The sequence below is a fragment of the Trichechus manatus genome, unplaced genomic scaffold, assembly GCF_000243295.1.
Source record: "Trichechus manatus latirostris isolate Lorelei unplaced genomic scaffold, TriManLat1.0 scaffold00082, whole genome shotgun sequence".
NCBI lineage: Eukaryota > Metazoa > Chordata > Mammalia > Sirenia > Trichechidae > Trichechus > Trichechus manatus.
Genome location: NW_004444018.1, coordinates 12,034,022 through 12,052,847, shown reverse-complemented (window position 1 = coordinate 12,052,847; position 18,826 = coordinate 12,034,022). Strand labels below are relative to the sequence as shown.

The 18,826-nt window shown below is 39.1% G+C and overlaps 1 protein-coding gene across 1 annotated transcript in view; it reads left to right on the top strand.

The window, feature by feature from the left end:
- The first annotated feature begins 1,766 nt into the window (after window positions 1-1,766).
- Window positions 1,767-18,826, top strand: part of ZNF510 (zinc finger protein 510) — a 44,723-nt gene continuing 27,663 nt past the window's right edge. The window contains exons 1-3 of the mRNA XM_023735843.1: window positions 1,767-1,941; window positions 3,668-3,896; window positions 4,318-4,376. Of these exons, the coding sequence (XP_023591611.1) occupies window positions 4,362-4,376 (15 nt within the window). The 5' untranslated portion in view covers window positions 1,767-1,941; window positions 3,668-3,896; window positions 4,318-4,361. The remainder of the gene's footprint in view (window positions 1,942-3,667; window positions 3,897-4,317; window positions 4,377-18,826) is intronic.

The window sequence follows — 18,826 nt, the reverse complement described above, 5'->3', positions numbered from 1 at the left end:
TTACCTTAGTAAGGAAGGGCGTTACAGTCTCACCCTAATCCTCTTTAACATAAAATTACAATCACAAAATGGAAGACAACCACACAATACTGGGAATCATGGCCTAATCAAGTTGACACATATTTTTGGGGGACACAATTCAATCGGTGACAGCATCTATATAAATACAGAAGCATTATTGTGCATTTTCAGTTCTTTTCTGATCATTACTATAAGTTTTTATTTAAATGCAAGTTGGAATTGTTCCTTTAGGTTAACAAACAAAATATTAAAATGTCAAAGAGAAAAACACTTTTTGAGAATTCTGATTGGAATTTTGTTAAAGAAATTTTAGTCTTTTTGCCTAGGAAACGGGCATTTATTAAAACTTTTTCCTCAGTGTCAACAGAATAAAGTTTTATACCTTGACTCACATAAGTTGCACTAACTTACTGATTGCATTAATCCTTTTTATTCTTACCAATAGAGACTTAACTTTCTTTTTATCATTGGCATATAAATATAATTGATGTTAAAAAATAATGTTGACCAAGAAAAAGTATATAGATAGGTAGATGGGGCAGTTCTACTCTGTCCTGTAGGGTCGCTATGAGTTGGAATCAACTCGATGGCAACGGGTTCCGGTTAGTTATATAGCTAGCTAGCTATAAATAGATGTATAGTTATATAGCTAGCTATATCTATATTATTTAGTAAAAAGAGGATCATATAATACTGTGCTCAGAGAGTCCTAATTTGGTGGGGGGGGAAAGTCAGAAGTGTGCACACATAAATTTTAAGGAAATTCGTCTCTAGGAGATGCCTAATTTGCATGATAATCATGTTCTTATTTTGCATTGTGTGTACTTTCAGGTATTGCTTACCTAAATGTGAACAACTTACTTGCTTCCTTTCCCCTTCCCCAAGAGATAAACTCCGAGGGTCACAGATTTTTTTTTTTTTATGGTAATGATTGGCTCCATTTTTCTAGTATTTCTTACATTTCACAGTTTTATTCACAAGAGCAGTTCACATATATCTTTACTTCTCTTGGCAGCTCTGAATTAAAAAGGCACAGTTGTGGAGGAACTGCCCAAATTTCTACCTTTATAAACTTTATATTACAAATGTTTAAACACATAGAGAGGTAGAAAATAGTAAATAAGCATTCCCATTTTCTAGATATAAGAATTCCTAACATTTTGCTATATTTACCTTTTCTAATTGTTTTTGCTAGAATATTTTAAAGGCAATTACAAATACATGTTACAACCCTAAATAATATGCATCTCTAAAAAATAAAATTACCTACATAATGCCAATATTATTAAAATTAACAAAAGTAACGGTAACTTTCCTTAATATTTCTAAGATCCAGTTGATGTATTCAAGTTTCCCTAATTGTTCTGAAATGTCTTCTGCAGCTCGTTTTCTCCAACCAGGACCCGATGGAGAGCCACACATTCCATTTGCTGTTATAAGATATAACCCATCACATCTGAGGGCTCTAGGAGAACCTGGGCTCCAGGTATTAACACAGATTGTCTATGACAACATTTTCTAACTTCCTAATGCTTTTTGAAAAGAGAAAGAAAAAGAAAAATCACTAGGAGCACGCGCGGTGTTTTATAGGAAATGTAGTCTTGAACGTTATGGGCTTATCGCGCGGCATCCTGGAACCGGTATTCCGCCCTCGCTCTGCGCATGTGTAGTCCAGCCCCTCCTCCTTCCTGCTTCCGTTCTTGCCGGCACGCGGGTTTAGAGGGTGCGCACTTCAGGTGAGGGAATGGGGGCGGAGCACTGCGCGACCTGTCGACCTGGAAGGTCAGCAGCTTGTACTTTAGGGGCGGGATCGAGAAGTCCTGGAAATCACTCAGGTGGAACCCCAGCCTCCGTGCTCGAGCCCGGCTTGAGAAAGGCCTGTGGGGGCGAATTCCAACTCCGCGGGCCCCTGGAGCGCAGGTGGGACTGAGTCTTTGTCAGGTGGCGGTGCTCGGTGCAGCCGGGTTGTGGGGACTGTCGGCCCGGCTCAGCCTGCAGCCCGACCGGCGAAAGCCCATTCCGGCGGCGGGAGGGGAATGTGCCTTTATAGTGTGCATCGTGAACCTGCCGGAAAATGCGGGTGGTGGGCCTGTGGCGAGAGCCCGAGCTCTGGATCCAGAGACACTCGGGTAAATTCCAACGCTGTCACTTGGGTAAGAGTCAGGTTTCTCACCTAAAAAAGAGAATATTAGTAAACCTTCGTGGCGCTGTTCTGAGAGATGTCATCGCCTGTAAAGCATTTCGCCAATTGCCGGTTAATATGTAAATGGTGACTCCGATCGTATTTGGAAGGCATTAGTATTTCATTTCTTCACAACCACCTTATTTATATATATCATTTTAAAAGAGAAGAAAATGGGCTCAGAGGTGTGAAATAATATACCTAAGGTCACAAAGAATGAGGAAGCTAAGATACAAAAGTACAGATATGCTTTACTCCCAAACCAGGCTATTTCTAGCATCTTACCTCCCTAAAACTCAGTGTTGCAGCCCTCACAGCACTTAGCAGAGAGACTTGTCCCCAAATCCCCAGGTGAAGAAGGTGTGGACAGAATCTCACTATGTGGCAAATATGTTTATGTATTCTGGATTTCTGTCATCTCATTAGAGCCCCTGGATCAAGCTGAAGCTTCTGGCCCCTTCTGCACTGTCCAGGCTCTCCCTTTCTTCAGAAGGCATGGTCTGATATTCTAGCATAGTGCTGTCCAGATAAGATAAGATGAGCCACATATATAATATTAAATTTTCTAGTAGCAACATTAAAAAGTAGAAAGAAACAAGGGAAATTAATTTCAAGAATATATTTTTAACCCAGTACATCTAAAATGTTATTTCAACATGTGGCACTAGCCACATTTTAAGTGCTCAGTAGTCACATGTGGCTAGTGGCTGCGGTAAAGCACAGTTGTAATGAATTCCAAGAGAGTTAGGTTTAAGAACCTGCATCAGTGGTTCTCAAGTGGGGGCGATTTTGCTCCCCACGGGACTTCTGGAAATGTGTGGAGACATTTTTTGGTTGTCACAACTGTAGAGTGGGTGCTTCTGGCATCTTGTGGGTAAAGGCCAGAAATACTGCTAAACATCTTGCAGTGCACACAGGACAGCCCCCTACAACAAGGAATTATCCAGCTGAAAATTTCAATAATGCTGAGATTGAGAAACCCTGCTGTAGATGATGGTTTCACCTAAAGCAAATTTGTAACCCAGGCCCAGATCCCAGACCTGTAACAAAGCAGCTCTTAGGAGGCAGGAAAGAGGGAGCCCCGGAGACAGGAGGCCCACCTGGGGGCCTGTCCATGTGACAGAGACCCCTCATGAATACTTCAAAGCAGAGTCAGAAGAGCCAAGCCCAGAGAGGAGCAGGTCCTGATTCACACGACCAGAAGCAGTTCTTGGTCCCCCTGCCCAGAGTAAGTCAAACTTCATGATGTCATTCACATCCAGAAACCATCACAGAGTGTGGGACAGTGGACACTATAGACCAACTTGCAGAAGGTGGTGACCTGGGGTTGAAAGGAATGGGTGGCTATTAGGCTGCATAGGAAAAGCCACTTCACTGGAGGGCTGCTAGGGCATGGTTTCCAGGGAAGGCATAACCAGCCAGAGCTGAGGGAAACCTAAACAGTCCTGTTTCTTCCTTTTCCAGGTTCTCTACCACTCTCACACCATTTCCATCACCACAGCAGCATTTAAGAGATTCTGAGGCTGCCTCTAACTTGAACATACAGAATCACAAAATGATATTACAGGAAAGAGTTTCTATTTCTGACTCTTTCGAAAGCTAAAAAAAATATTGGGCCTGAGATGAGTGACTTGTCCAGGGTCACCCAGCACAGAACTAGGAGCAAAGCACAGTGCTGTTTACTTTGTCACAGGTGAGTCACCAGCAGTGTCTTGTTAAAATGTCTTCTTGAGAAATTACAACCAAGTTAGAATAAAAAGATTAAATACCCTTTGTCGGTAAGTATCCCATCTTTTCTTTAGTTTTCTGTTGATTTTCTATTATTAATATTTTTATTGTAGTTTTTTGTTAATTAGAGTGGGCATAAATTGTTAATAAATCAATAGGAAAAAATTTATATTCATGAAATGAGAAACTGAAAGTTTAAGCCCACATGATCACATAGAGATGTACATATTCAAGAGGTGCTTCCTTTATGTTGTGCTTCCTGCCCCTTCTCAAGGGTCAAAGGAGCAGTTCCCTTTAGGGAAGCCTTTTCCCAGCAGATTGTTAGGGAGGTGAATTTAGGAGCTGATCAGACCTCATGACTCCATTCCTCTTTTCTTACCCCCCAGGTTATCCTTCACAATCCTCTACACCTTTCTAAGAGCAGCAAAAAATGAACACACTTAAGGTAAGTTATTTATTAACACCTTTTCTTATTTTGTGTATTTCTTTTCTTATGGATTTTATAAATGTTTTAATTGTTTGTACATTAACATGGAAAAGTAGAAATAGAAATGGTCAGACTCTTCAGGAAAGATATAGAAGAGCAGATGAATGGCAGAGCAAAGTGAGCATGTGGACTGATGTGTGTTATCTGATGTTACAGATTTTTCAAAATCAAGCTGCAAGTTCATACTCATACAGTAGAAAGAGTTGCATTGATGAGAAGAATAACCAAACTGGTGCCTCATAGAGCCTGAAGACAGAAATTTGGAAAAATAGCTTTGTTGGGCTTCATGTAGGTGATAATGCAAATGTTTTCAGTAACAACCCTGAAGTAAATGCAGGATGTTGCTTCTTGTTCCTCAGTGAAAGTAGAGGGCATAGTGCCAAAGTAGGACTGTTGTTGTTGTTGTTGTTGAGGGTATACACAGCAAAACATGCACCAATTCAATAGTTTCTGCGTGTAGAATTTAGTGGCATTGATTACATTCTTTAAGTTGTGCAAACATTCTCATCCTCCTTTTCTGAGTTGTTCCTCCCCCAGTAACATAACTTCACTGTCACGTAAGGTTCCTGTCTAATCTTTCAAGTTCCTGTTGTCCGTTTGATCCCATATAGTTAGTTCTTAAAAGAGCATAATGCTCAACGCAGACATTTTCTACGAGTTAAGCTAAACTTTTGTTTGGTTTGAAGAAGACTTCAGGGGGCTAGTTTTAGTTTAAGGTTTAAAGATTATCTCAGGTCAGTAGAGGAGCCCTGGTGTGGCACAGTGGTTACGAACTCAGGTGCTAACCAAAACGTCAGTAGTTCAAATCCACCAGCCGTTCCTTGGAAACCCTATGGGGCAGTTCTACTTTGTCTTCTGGTGTTGCTATGAGTCAGAATTGACTGGTGGCAACGGGTTCGGTTTCGTTTGGTTCACGTCAGTAGTTTCAGGAGTTCATCCAACCTTCATGGCTCCAGGAAATCTGGAGTCCATGAGAATTTGAATTTCTGTTCTGCATTTTCCCCATTTTGATCAAAATGTTTAGTAATGGTAGCCAGCAACATCCAGTTCTTCTGGTCTCCTGGCAAAGGAGGCAGTTGTTCATGGAGAGATTCAGCCCACATTCCATATCCTCTTCCTATTCCTGATGCTCCTTCTTCCTCTGTTGATCTAGGCGAATAGAAACCAGTTGTGCCTTGAATGACCACTTGGAAGCTTTTAAGACCCCAGGCACTATGCATTGAACTAGGAGGTAGAACAGAAGCACTAAACATGTTATTAGGCCAGTTACCTGGGATGTCCCATGAAACCATGACCAAAACCTCCAAACCAAGAAACCAAATCCCATGAGGTTTTTTGGTTGTGCATAAGCAGCCTCAGGAGCTACTCTTTTTTTTTTTTTTTTGTCATTGTTGTAAATGTATCTTATCACACAGCTTTTGTCAATTCAACTTTTTACAGGTATACAACTTATTGACATCAGTTATGATAATCGACTGTGCAACCCTACCCTTAATCAATGCAATATTTTCATCACCATTAACCTCCCTCTTTCCCCTCCCTCCCACTCCTAGTAACCACAAATAAACTTTGTTCTATATACATTTGCATTTTCTTATCTTTCTGTATAAGTGAGGTTATACAGTATTTGTCCTTTTGTCATTGACTTATTTCACTCAGCATAATGTCTTCCAGCTCCATCCATATTGTAGCATGTATCAAGACTTCCTTTTTTCTACTGGCTTAGTGGTATTCCATTGTACGAATCTACTACATTTTGTTTATCCATTCATTATTGGTGGGCATTTAGATTGTTTCCACCTTTTGGCTATTGTGAATAGTGCTGCAGTGAACATTGGTGTACAAGTCTCTGCTTTTAGGTTTTCTGGGTATATACCTGCAAGTGGAATTTGCTGGGTCATATGGTAGTTCCATGTTTAGTTTTTTGAGGAACCACCACACTGTTTTCCACAATGGCTGTACCATTTTATATTCCCACCAGCAGTGGGTAAGGGTTTCAATTTTCCCACATCCTCACCAACACTTACTATTTTCAGTTTTATCTTAGCCATTCTAAAACCAAACTAAACCAAACCTTTGCAGTCCAGTCAATTACAACTCATAGTGACCCTATAGGACAGAGTAGAACTGCCCCATAGAGTTTCCAAGGGGCACCTGGTGGATTTGAACTGCTGACCTTTTGTTTAGCAGTCGTAGCTCTTAACCACTACACCACCAGGGTTTCCTAGCCATCCTAGCGGGAGTGAAATCTGTGGTTTTGATTTGCATCTGTCTAATGGCTAATGACCCTGAACATCTTTTTATGTATTTGGTGGCCGTTTGAATGTCTTCTTCAGTGAAATGTCTGTTCGAGTCCTTTGCCCATTTTATGATTGAGTCATTTGTCTTTTTGTTGTTAAGTTGTCCAAGTTTTATGTATATCTTGGATATTAGATTCTTGTCAGATTAATGGTTTCCGAAGATATTCTCTCAGTCAGTAGCGTGCCTTTAGACTTTTTTGGGAAAGTCTTTTTTTTTCTTGCTTTTTTTTTTAAGTGTGGTTCAGGTGAAAGTTTACAGTGGAAATTAGTTTCTCATTCAAAAATTTATACACAGATTGTTTTGAGACATTGGTTGCAATCTCCACAATGTGTCAGCATCTCCCCATTTCCACTCTGGGTTTCCCATGTCCATTTGTCCAGTTTTCCTGTCCCTTCCTGCCTTCTTGGCTTTGCTTTTAGGCAGTTATTGCCCATTTGGTCTAGAATATTTGATTAAACTAGAAAGCACCTTCCTCATGTGTGTTGTTGTTTGTTTTATAGGCCTGTCTAATCTTTGGCTGAAAGGTGGACTTTGAGAGTGGCTTCAGTTTTGAGTTACTAGAGTGCCCAGTGGTCATAGTCTTGGAGGTTCCTCCAGTCTCTGTAACACCAGTAAGTCTAGTCTTTTTTTGTGTGTGTGAATTTGAATTTTGTTTTACAGTTTTATCTTACTCTGTCCAGGACCCTCTCAGAGTGGTTGGTGGTAGTAGCCAGGCACCATCTAGCTCTTCCGGCCTCAGGCTGGTGGAGGTTGTGGTTTATGTGGTCCATTAGTCCTTTGGACTAATATTTTCCTTGTGTCTTTGGTTTTTTTCATTCTCCTTTGCTCTGGATGGGATGGGACCAATAGATGTATCTTAGATGCCTGCTTGCAAGCTTTAGGACCCCAGAAGCTACTCACCAACGTAGGATGTAGAACATTTTCTTTATGAACTGTGTTATGCCAGTTGACCTAGATGTCCCTCGAGACTATGGTCCCAGGCCCTCAGCCCCAGTAACTCAGTCCCTCAGAGTGTTTGGATGTGTGTCTAGGAAGCTTCTATGACTTTGACTTGGTCAAGTTGTGCTGACTTCTGCTGTATTGTTTGTAGTCTTCCCCTTCACCAAAGTTATCACTTGTTTACTATCTAGTTAGTGATTTCCCCTCCTCACTCCTCCCCTCCCTCATAACCATCAAAGAATGTTTTCTTCTGTGTGTAGACCTTTTCTTGGGTTTTTGTAGTAGTGGTCTCATACAATATTTGGCCTTTTGTTAGTGACTTATTTCACTCAGTATAATGCCCTCCAGTTCATCCATGCTGTGAGATATTTTGCAGATTTATCATTGTTCTTTATCATTGCATAGTATGCCATTTTGTATATGTACCATAATTTTTTATCCATTCATCTGTTGATGGGCACTTAAGTTGTGTCCATCCTCTTGCTACTGTGAATAATGCTGCAATGAACATGGATGTGCATATGTCTATTCGTGTGACTGCTTTTATTTCTCTAGGATTGCTGGATTGTATGGTATTTCCATTTCTAGCTTTTTAAGGAGGCGTCATATTGTTTTCCATAGTGGTTGTACCATTTTGCATTTCCACCAGCAGTGCATAAGAGTTTCAATCTCCCTGCAGCCTCTCCAACATCTGTTATTTTCTGTTTTTTTTTAAATTATTATTACTGCTAGTAATGTTGGGGTGAGTTGGTATCTCAGTGTAGTTTTGATGTACATTTCTCTAATGGCTAATGATCACAAGCATTTCCTCATGTGTCAGTTAACTGCCTGAATGTCTTCTTTGGTGAAGTGTCCATATCCTTTGCCCATTTTTTAACTGGATTGTCTTTTTGTTGTTGAGGTATTGAAGTATTCTATACATTTTAGAGTAGAAGTATTTTAGACGTATTCTATACATTTTTAGAAGTGTTCTATATATTTTAGATCTTTGTTGGATAAGTTGTAGCCAAAAATTTTTTCCCAGTCTATAGTTTCTCTTTTTACTGTTTTGGTGGAGTCTTTTGATGAACATAAGTGTTTACTTTTTAGGAGCTCCCTGTTATCTAGTTTATCATCTGGTGTTTGTACATTGTCAGTTATGCTTTGTGTTGTATTTATGCCATGTTTTAGGGCCCTGGTGTTGTCCCTATCTTTTGTTCCATGATCTTTAATCATTTTAAGTTTTATAGTCTTAGATCCATTCTGAGTTAGTTTTTTGTATAGTGTGAGGTATGTGTCCTGTTTCATATTTTTTAATAGATGGACATCCAACTTTGCCAGCACTATTTGTTAAAAAGACTACTTTTCCCCGTTTAATGGACTTTGGCCCTTTGTGGAAGATTAAGTGACCATGGGTGGATGGATTTATGTCTGGGTTCTTAATTCTTTTCCATTGGTCTATGTGTCTGTCATTGTAGCAGTGCCAGGCTGTTTTCACTACCGTGGCTGTATAGTAGGTACTGAGATCAGGTAGTGTGAGGCCTCTTGCTTTGTTCTTTTTCTTCAGTAATCCTTTGCTTATCTGGAGTCTCTTTCCTTTCAAATAAAGTTGGTGATTAGTTTTTTCATCTCATTAAAGAATGCTGTTGATATTTGGATCGGGATTGATACTTGGATTGGGATTGTATTATATTTTTAGATCACTTTGGGTAGAATTGACATTTTCACAATGTTGAGTCTTTGTATCTGAGCATGGTATGTGTTTCCATTTATGTAGATCTCTTGGTTTCTTGCACTTGTGTGTTGTAGTTTTCTTTGTGTAAGTTTTTACGTTCCTGGTTAGATTATATTCCTAAGTATTTTTTTTTAGGGGCTATTATAAATGGTATTATTTTCCCAATTTCTTTTTTGATGTTCTCTTTATTGAATAGGAGCCAACTGAGTTTTGTATGTTTATCTTGTATCCTGCTACTCTGTTGAATCTTTCCATTAGTTCCAGTAGTTTCCTTTTGTAATCTTTGGGGCTCTTTATGTATAAGATCCTATCATCTGCAGATGGGCATAGTTTTACTTCTTCCTTTCCAATTTGGATGCCCTTTATTTCTTTTTTTTGCCCTATTGCTATAGTAGGACTTCTGGCACAATGTTAAATAGGAGTGGTGTTAAAGGGCATCTTTGTCTTGTTCCTGTTCTCAGGGGGAATGCTTTCAGCCTCTCTCCATTGAGAATGATGTTGGTTTTTGGTTTTGTGTAGATGCCCTTTATTATGTTGAGGAATTTCCCTTCTGTCATGGATTGAATTGTGTCCCCCAAAAATATGGGTATCAATTTGGTTAGGCCATGGTTCCCAGTATTGTGTGATTGTCCACCATTTTGTCATCTAATGTGATTTTCCTATGTGTTGTAAATCCTTCCTGTATGATGTTAATGAGGTGGGATAGGTGGCAGTTACGATGATGAGTTCTACAAGATTAGGTTGTGCCTTAAGCCAATCTCTTTTGAGATATAAAAGACGTGAGCAGAGAAACATTGGGGACCTCATACCACCAAGAAAGCAGCGCCGGGAGCAGAACGCATCCTTTGGACCCGGGGTTCCTGCAAGGAGAAGCTCCTAGTCCAAGGGAAGATTGATGACAAGGACCTTCCTCCAGAGCCAACAGAGAGGGAAAGCCTTCCCCTGGAGCTGACGCCCTGGATTTGGACTTCTAGCATACTAGACTGTGAGAGAATAAACTTCTGTTTGTTGAAGCCATCCACTTGTGGTATTTCTGTTACAGCAGCAGTAGATGACTAAGACACCTTCTGTTCCTAGTTTATTGAGAGTTTTTATCAGGAATGGGTGTTGGACTTTATTAAATACCTTTTCTACATCGATTGAGATGATCCTGTGATCCTTTTCCTTTTTTTCTATTTGTATGGTAGATTATGCTGATTGATTTTCTAATACTGAACCATCCTTGCGTACCTGATGTGAATCCCATTTGCTTGTGGTTTATTATTTTTTTGATATGATGCTGAATTCTATTGGCTAGAATTTTTGCATCTATATTCATGAGAGATATTGGTCTATAACTTTCTTTTTTTGTGGTGTCTTAGCCTGGCTTTGGTATCAGGGTTATACTAGCTTCACAGAATAAATTCAGGAGTACTCCTTTCTTTTCTGTGTTCTGACATAGTTGGAGTAGTATTGTTGTGAACTTTTCTTTGAATGTTTGGTAGAATTCTGCAGTAAACTTGTCTAGGCCACAGCTTATTTTGTTGTGAGTGTTTTAAAAATTATCGCTTCAGCCTCTTCTCTTTTATGGGTCTGGTCAGATTTTCTATGTCAGTTTGGGTTCGTTTAGGTAGGTAGTGTGTTTCTAGGAATTTTTCTATTTCCTCTAGATTCTCAAATTTGTTGGAGTACAGTTTTTCATAGTATTCCATTATGACCTTTTTATTTCAGTTGGGTCTGTTACAGTGTCCCCATCTCATTTCTTATTTAGGTTATTTGCTTCCTCTCCTGTTTTTTCTTGTCAGTTTGGCCAGTGGTTTGTCGATTTTGTTGCTCTTTTCAAAGAACAAACTTTTGGTCTTGTTGATTCTTTCAGTTGTTTTTCTGTTCTCTTTCTGCTCTGATCTTTATTATTGCCTTTCTTCTGGTGGCTGTGGGCTTCTTTTGCTGTTCTCTATTTGTTCCAGTTGTAGTGCTAACATTTTGATTTTGGTCCATTTTCCTTTTTAGATGTGTGTGTTATTTGCTATAAATTGACCTCTGAACACTGCCTTTGCTGTATCCCAAAGGTTTTGGTATGAAGTGTTTTCATTCTTATTTGATTCTACGCATTTTTTATTCCCTCTTTGGTTTCTTCTATTACCCAGTTGTTTTTAAGGTGTTATTTGGTTTCCATATATTTGATCATTTTTTCCTTTGTGTTCCTGTTACTGATTTCTACTTCTAAGGTGTGATTAGCGAGAATGATTTCTATTATTTCGATGTTTTGGATTTTATTGAGGGTTGCTTTGTGGCCTAAAATGTGGTCTATTCTGTAGAACGTTCCATGTCATTGCAAAAGAATGTATACTTTGCTGCTGTTGGATGGAGTGTTTTATATATGTCTGTGAGGTCAAGTTGGTTGATTGTGGCCTTTAGGTCTTCTGTATCTTTGTTGAGTTTCTTTCTAGATGTTCTGTCCTTTACCAAGAGTGATGTATTGAAGCTTCCTACTATTATTGTGGAGCTGTTTCTCTTTTCATTGCTGTTAGAGTTTGTTTTATGTATTTCAGAGCCCTGTTATTTGGTTAAGGTTATGTCTTCTTGGTTATGTCCCTTTAATCATTATATAATGTCCTTCCCTGTCTTTTATGATGGATTTTATCTTAAAGTCTATTTAATCTTAGTATTGCCACTCCTCTTTTTTGGTTACTGTTTGCTTGATATATTTTTTCCATCCTTTTAATATATTTATTTCTTTGTGTCTAAGGTGTGTGTCTTGCAGACAGCATATCAATGGGTCATGTTTTTTTATCCATTCTGCCACTCTCTGTCCTTTTACTGGCGCATTTAAGCCATTTACATTCAGTGTGATTAATGATAGATATGAGTTTATTGCTATCTTGTGCTTTTTTTTGTGGTACTGACGTTTTCTTTGTTTCTCTTTCCTGTGCTAACTTCCTTTTGTTTGTGGATTTTCTTTTTATTTTTTCTGTTATTATAGATTTTGTGTTTCCTTAGTCTTTATGTTTTTCTTCTTTTTTATTTTGATGAGTAGGTTTGTTAACTGTCTTTGTGGTTACCTTGAAATTTACCCTTATCTTCCTAATTTTGAACCGGTCTTTTATTACTTGGTATTGCCTTGACTTCCTCTCCATTTAAAACTTCTGTATTTACACCCTTTACCTCCTTTTTATTGTTTTGACATTGTTGTCATTTATAGATTGATGTCTCTCTTTCCTTGTTTTAAGTCTTTTAGCTTTGTTATTGAGAGTTCTTTACCAAGGTTGGTATCTGGGTGATGCTGTCCTGTGTCCTAGACTCCGGGTGTTGTCTGACGTTGTTGGTTCTTTAACCAAAGGACTACCTTTAATATTTCTTTTAAGTTTGATTTGATTTTTACAAATTCTCTTAATTTCTGTTTATATGGGAATGTCCTAAGTTTGCTGTCATATTTGAGAGAGAGTTTTGCAGGATATATTATTCTTGGTTGGCAGTTTTTGTTTGTTTCTTTCAAAGTTTTATATGTGTCATCTCATTGCTTTCTTGCCTATATGGTTCCTGCCAAGTAACCAGAGCTTAGTCTGATTGTTTCCCCTTTGTAAGTCACTTCATTTTTCTCAGGCTGCTCTCAGGATTCTTTCTTTGTCTTTGGTTTTGGCAAGTGTGATTTTGATATGTCTTGGTGACTTTCTTTTGGGGTCTGTCCTATATGGGGTTCGTTGAGCTTGGATAGTCAGCTTTTTGTCTTTTATGATATTTGGGAAGTTTTCTGCCAGCAAATCTTCAACAGTCTTCTCTATGTTTCCCATTTTTCCCCTTGTTCTAGAATTCTGGTCACACACAAAATTTTGGTCTTAATTGTGTCCCATAATTTTTAGGTTTTCTTCATTCTTTTCTCTGATTTTTCCTCAAACAAGGTGGCATCCATGAATTTGTTTTCAATCTTGTTAATCAGATTTCCTCCTAAAACCTTGTATTGAGTTTTCCATTTCTGAAATTTTGTTGTTTTATGTTTTGGATTTCTAGTTGTTGTTTTTGTATGACTTCCAATTATTTATTTTGTAGCTTTGTTCATGTATTATTTTCCTGAATTCTGCTTTGCTTTGGCTGTGTTTTCATTGGCTTCATCTGTGTTTTCCATAATTTTTTCCTTTGTTCCTTTGGTTTTGTCTTTGTTTTCCTTAATCTGTTTCCTAAACTTTTGAAGAGCACTAAATATTAGTCTTTTGAATTCCGTATCAAGTAGTTCTAATGGCTTTTCTTCTACTGGAAAGTTATCTGATTCTTTATTTTTATTCAAGATAATGGAGTAAAAAAAAACAGCAGCACAGCTGGAGCTGGTGGGTGGGGGCTGGGTGGACCCAAGGCGATGGCGGGGCTGCTCGCTATCCAGCCACAGCAGCACAGTGTGGGCCAGTGGGATGGGGACAGGTGGCATACAGGGCTAGGTGGGAGGGAGAAAGAAAAGGAAGAGGGAAAAATTGACAGTGCATTTGGGGCCAGCGGGCAAGGGCAGTGTGGACCCAGGACAGCAGTGGGCTGGTGCACTGGTGACACTGTATCTATGGCAGCACTTCAGGGGCCCGTGGGATGGTGGGAGAGGTGGTGTATGGGGCTAGGTGAGAGGGAGAAAGAAAAGGAAAGAAACAGAAAAAAATGGCAGCATAGTGGGAACTGGCGAGTAGGGGCAGTGGGGTGGACCTGGGTGCCGGTGTGGAGGGGAGGTGGCATATGGGGCTACATGGGAGGGAGAACAAAAAGAAAAAAAATGGCAGTTCCAGCAGGTGGGAGTGGGGTAGACTTAGGTCAGCGGCAGGCCAGTGGCTCTCTAGCTGCAGTGGCGCAGCAGGGGCCGGCAGAAAGGGGGAGGTAGCGTATGGGGATAGGTGGGAAGGAGAAAGAAAAGGAAGAGAAAAACAAAAAAAATGGTATGGTGTGGGCATGATGGACCTTGGGGGCTGGCGGGATGGGTGGTGAGGTGGTGTATGGGCTAGGTGGAGGGAGAAAGAAAAGGAGGAAAAGAAAGAAAAAAAAGCAGAAAAGAAAAAAAATGGCAGCTTGGCAGATGGGGCTGGGGCGGACCAGGGCAGCAGAGGGTCAGTGGCTCCTTAGCCATGGCAGTGTGGTGGGGGCCAACTGGAAGTGGGGTGAGGTGGTGTACAGAGCTAGGTGGGAGGGAGAAAGAAAACGAAGACAAAAAATGGCAGATAGTGGGGGCCAGCGATTGGGGGCGGGGAAGTGGCATATGGAGTTGGAGTTAGGTGGGAGGGGGAAAAGAGAAAAGACAAAAGAAGAAAGAAAGAACATGGCAGGACGGTGGAACCAGCAGGAAGAGGGGGCGGCCCATACAGGGCTAGGTGAGAGGGCGAAAGGAAAGAAAGAAAAAGGGGGTAAAAAAAGCTGCACGGCTGGAGGGGGTGGGGCAGGCCCAGGGGATAAAAGGTGCTCGTATTATAGATCCCGGTGGTGGGGGCTGCTGGGTTGGAGGGTATTCTTCTACTCGCCAGAAGGGTGAGAGGTGGGAATCTGGTTACTGAGTGCTCTTTCTCCTGTTGGGAGTTCCGTGACGTTGCCTTCCCATAATCCCTGTCCGGGGCCATTGTTGGCTGTGTTTGAAGATGGTGACGCTGTCCCCTTTTTGTTGGCAGGGGACTTCCACTCCATATCTCTCCTTGTTCTCTGTTTTCCATCAATTTGTTCTTCCATTCGCTAGTTCTTTATCCCTTCATTTGATGCTCAGGTTTCCAGGACTGACAACTGCATCTCCTTTACTTAGGTTTTTGGATCTTCGCTGCAGAGGGATGGCATGGTGCGTCTGTCTAGGGGGCCATGTTGGCTCCACTTCCATGGTAAAGTCTTTTGATAAACAGGTTTTTAATTTTTATTGGGCCCCATTTATTTTGTCTTTTCCTGTCTGTGCTTTTGTTATTAGCTAATCCACTGTTAAAAGCTAGGCCTGAAAGCATTACCCCTGCCTCGTCTCATAAGAACTTTATGGTTTTAGTTCGCATGTTTAGGCTCTTAATCTATTTTGAATTTGTTTTGATATATGGTGTGAGGAATGTTTCGTTTTTCTTCATGTAGAAATCCAATTTTCCTAGCACCATTTATTGAAGAGACTTCTTTCCCCATCGAATGGACTTATTAGCATCCTTGTCAAAAATCAGTTGACCATAGATGTGTGGGTTTATTTCAGGGCGCTCAATTCTATTTCATTGGTCAGTGTGTCTGTCGGTATACCAGTACAAGGCTGTTTTGATTACTTTAGCTGTATGATATGTTTAAAAATCAGGAAGTGTGAGTCCTTCTACTTTGTTCTTCTCTTTAAACATTGCTTTAGCTATTCAAGGCTTTTTGCCATTCCATATAAAGTTGAAGATTAGTATTTCTGTTTCTGTAAAGAAGGCTGTTGGAATTTTGATCAGGATTGCATTGAATCTATCGACTGCTTTGGGTATTATTGACATCTTGACAATATTAAGTTTTCCAATCCATGAACATGGAATGTCTTTCCATTTATTTAAGTCTTTAATCTCTTTCAGCAATGTTTTATACTTTCATAGTATCAGTCTTTCCGTTCCCTGGTTAGATTTATTCCTAGGTATTTTATTCTCTTAGATGCTGTTGTAAACAAAATTGTTTTCTTCATTTCCCTTTTAGATTTCTCATTGCTGGTATATAGAAACCCAATTTAATTTTTATTTGTTGACCTTGTACTCTACAACTTTGCTAAATTCCTCTATTAGCTGCAGAAATTTTCTTGTGGACTCTTTGGAATTTTCTATATATAGGATTGTACCATCCACGAATAGAGATGATTTTATTTATTTTCCAACCTGGATACCTTTTATTTCTTTTTCTTGTCTTATTGCTCTGGCTAGGACTTCTAATACAATATTAAAAGAAGTGGTGAGAGTGAGCACCCTTGTTTTGTTCCCAGTTTCAAGGGGAAATCTCTCAGTCTTTTACCCATTAAGTATAATGTTGGCTGTTGCCTTTTCATATATGCCTTGAATCATATTGAGGAGTTTCTCTTCTATTCCAGTCTTCTTTAGGGTTTTCATCAAGAAATGGTGTTGGATTTTACCATATGGTTTTTCTGCATCCATAGAGATGATCATGTGCTTCTTTTTCTTTGTTTTGTTGTGGTGTATTATGTTGATTGATTTTTCTAATGTTTAACCATCCTTGCATTCCTGGAATAAATCCCACTTGGTCATGGATTCTGTTCAGTAGTATTTTGTCAAGGATTTTTACATCCATATTCATAAGTGATATTGACCTGTAGTTTTCTTGTGGTGTCTTTGTCTGGTTTTGGTTATCGGGGTTGTTTGCTTCGTAGAATAAATTAGGGAATATTTCTTCCTTTTCTGTCTTTTGGAAGAGTTTAAACAATATTGCTGTCAATTCTTCTTGAAACGTTTGGTGGAATTCCCCAGTGAAACCATCTAGTCCGTGATTTTTTTTTTTTTGTTTGTTAGGAGGTTTTTGATCACTGATTCGATTTCTTTTATGGGTCTATTGAGACTTTCTATTTCCTCAAGTCAGTTTGAATAGGTTGTGTGCATCTAAGAATTTGTCCATTTCATCTAGATTATCCAGTTTGTTGCTGTATAGTTGTTCATAATGTTCTGTCATAATTCTCTTTATTTCTGTCGGGTCAGTTGAAATGTCCCGTTTCATTTTTTATTTTGGTTATTTGCGTCTTTTCTTCTCTTTTCTTTTTCAGTTTAGCTAAAGGTGTGTCAATTATATTGATACTTTCAAAGAACCAACTTCTGGTTTTATTGATTCTATTGTTTTTCTGTTTTCAGTTTTATTTATTTCTGCTCTGATCTTTGTTATTATCTTTCTTTCGGTAGGTTTAGGCTTAATTTACTCTTCTCTTTCTAGTTCCTGGAGTTGTCGAGTTAGGCTGTTGATCTGAGCTCTTTCTTCATGTAGGTATTTACTACTGTAAGTTTCCTTCTGAGTACCACTTTTGCTGCATCCCATAAGTTTTAGTATGTTGTGCTGTCATTTTCGTTTAACTAAGAAATTTGTGATTTCTCTTTTGATTTCTTCCTTAGCCCATTGGTAGTTTAATAGTGTGTAGTTTAATTTCCATATGTTTGTGTATTTTCCAGGGTTTTTTTTTTTCTGTTAATGATTTCTAGTTTTACTCAGTTGTAATCAGAGAAAATACTTCGTATGGTTTCAGTCTTTTTAATTTTATCAGGACTTGCTTTATGACCTAACGTGGTCTATCCTCGAGAATGATCCATGTGCACTGGATTAGAATGTATATGTGTTGTTTTGGGGTAGAGTGTTCTATATATGTCTGTTAAGTCCTATTGGTTTATAGTGTCATTCAAGTCCTCTGTTTCCTTGTTGATCTTCTTTCTAGATAGTCTGTCCAGTGTTGAAAGTGGTGTATTGAAGTCTCCAACTACTATTGTAGTACTATCTATTTCTCCCTTGAATCCTATCAGTGTTCACTTTATGTATGTAGGTGCCCCAGTATTGGGTGTATATATATTTAAGATTGTTAAATCTTCTTGATTAATTGACCCTTTTATCTCTATATAATTTCCATCTTTATTTTTCTAACAGATTTTGTTTTAATGTCTACTTCATCTGATATTAAGATTGTCACTCTAGCTTTCTTTTCGCTGTTATTTGCATGGAGTATTTTTTCCATCATTTCGCTTTCAACCTATTTGTGTCCTTGGGTTTAAGGTGTATCTCTTGTAACAGCATATAGCTCGATCATGTTTTTATCCATTCTGTCACTCTCTGCCTTTTGATTGGAGTATTTAGTCCATTTACATTCACTGTAATTACTGAGAAGAAGTGATTTACTTCTATCATTTTGTTGTTTTGTGTGTGTGTGTCTTAAGCCTTCTCTGTTTTTGTCCTTTCCTGCAAAGCAGGACTTTTGTTAATACAGTTTTTCAGGTAACTAAAACAGAGGTTGAGGTAGACATCTTTCTGATCATCCTAACTAATTCTGGGATAAAACCTAGAGTAATTAGAGAGGAGAATGAATGGATTTCATGTGTATGCCATTAAAATAGCTCTCCATAAATATTTCCTTCAAGTACCTGTAATAAACAAGTTAGTCAGCAGAGAGTTTAAAGTTTTATTCTCTAGCAAATGTTTCCAGTTTCTATTCACACTTCAATCTATTGCATAAGACCTTGGCATTGCTCCTCACTTGCTGTGACCTGTACTCATCAGTGACCAAATTATAGTCAAATCCAGTGGGTCTTGTCTAGTCCTTACCTTACCTGACTTTTCTGCAGCACCTGACGCTGCTCCTTGCTCTGTCCCTCTGGAAGGCCTCCCCTGTTAGTGTCTGTGACACCTTCCTCTGCCTCTGCTTAAAATCTGGAACCACCTTGTGTTCTTTTTTTTTCCTTTTTTTTTTTTTTAATTGTACTTTAGGTGAAGGTTTACAGAACAAATAGTTTCTCATTAAACAGTCAGTACACATTGTTTTATGACATTGGTT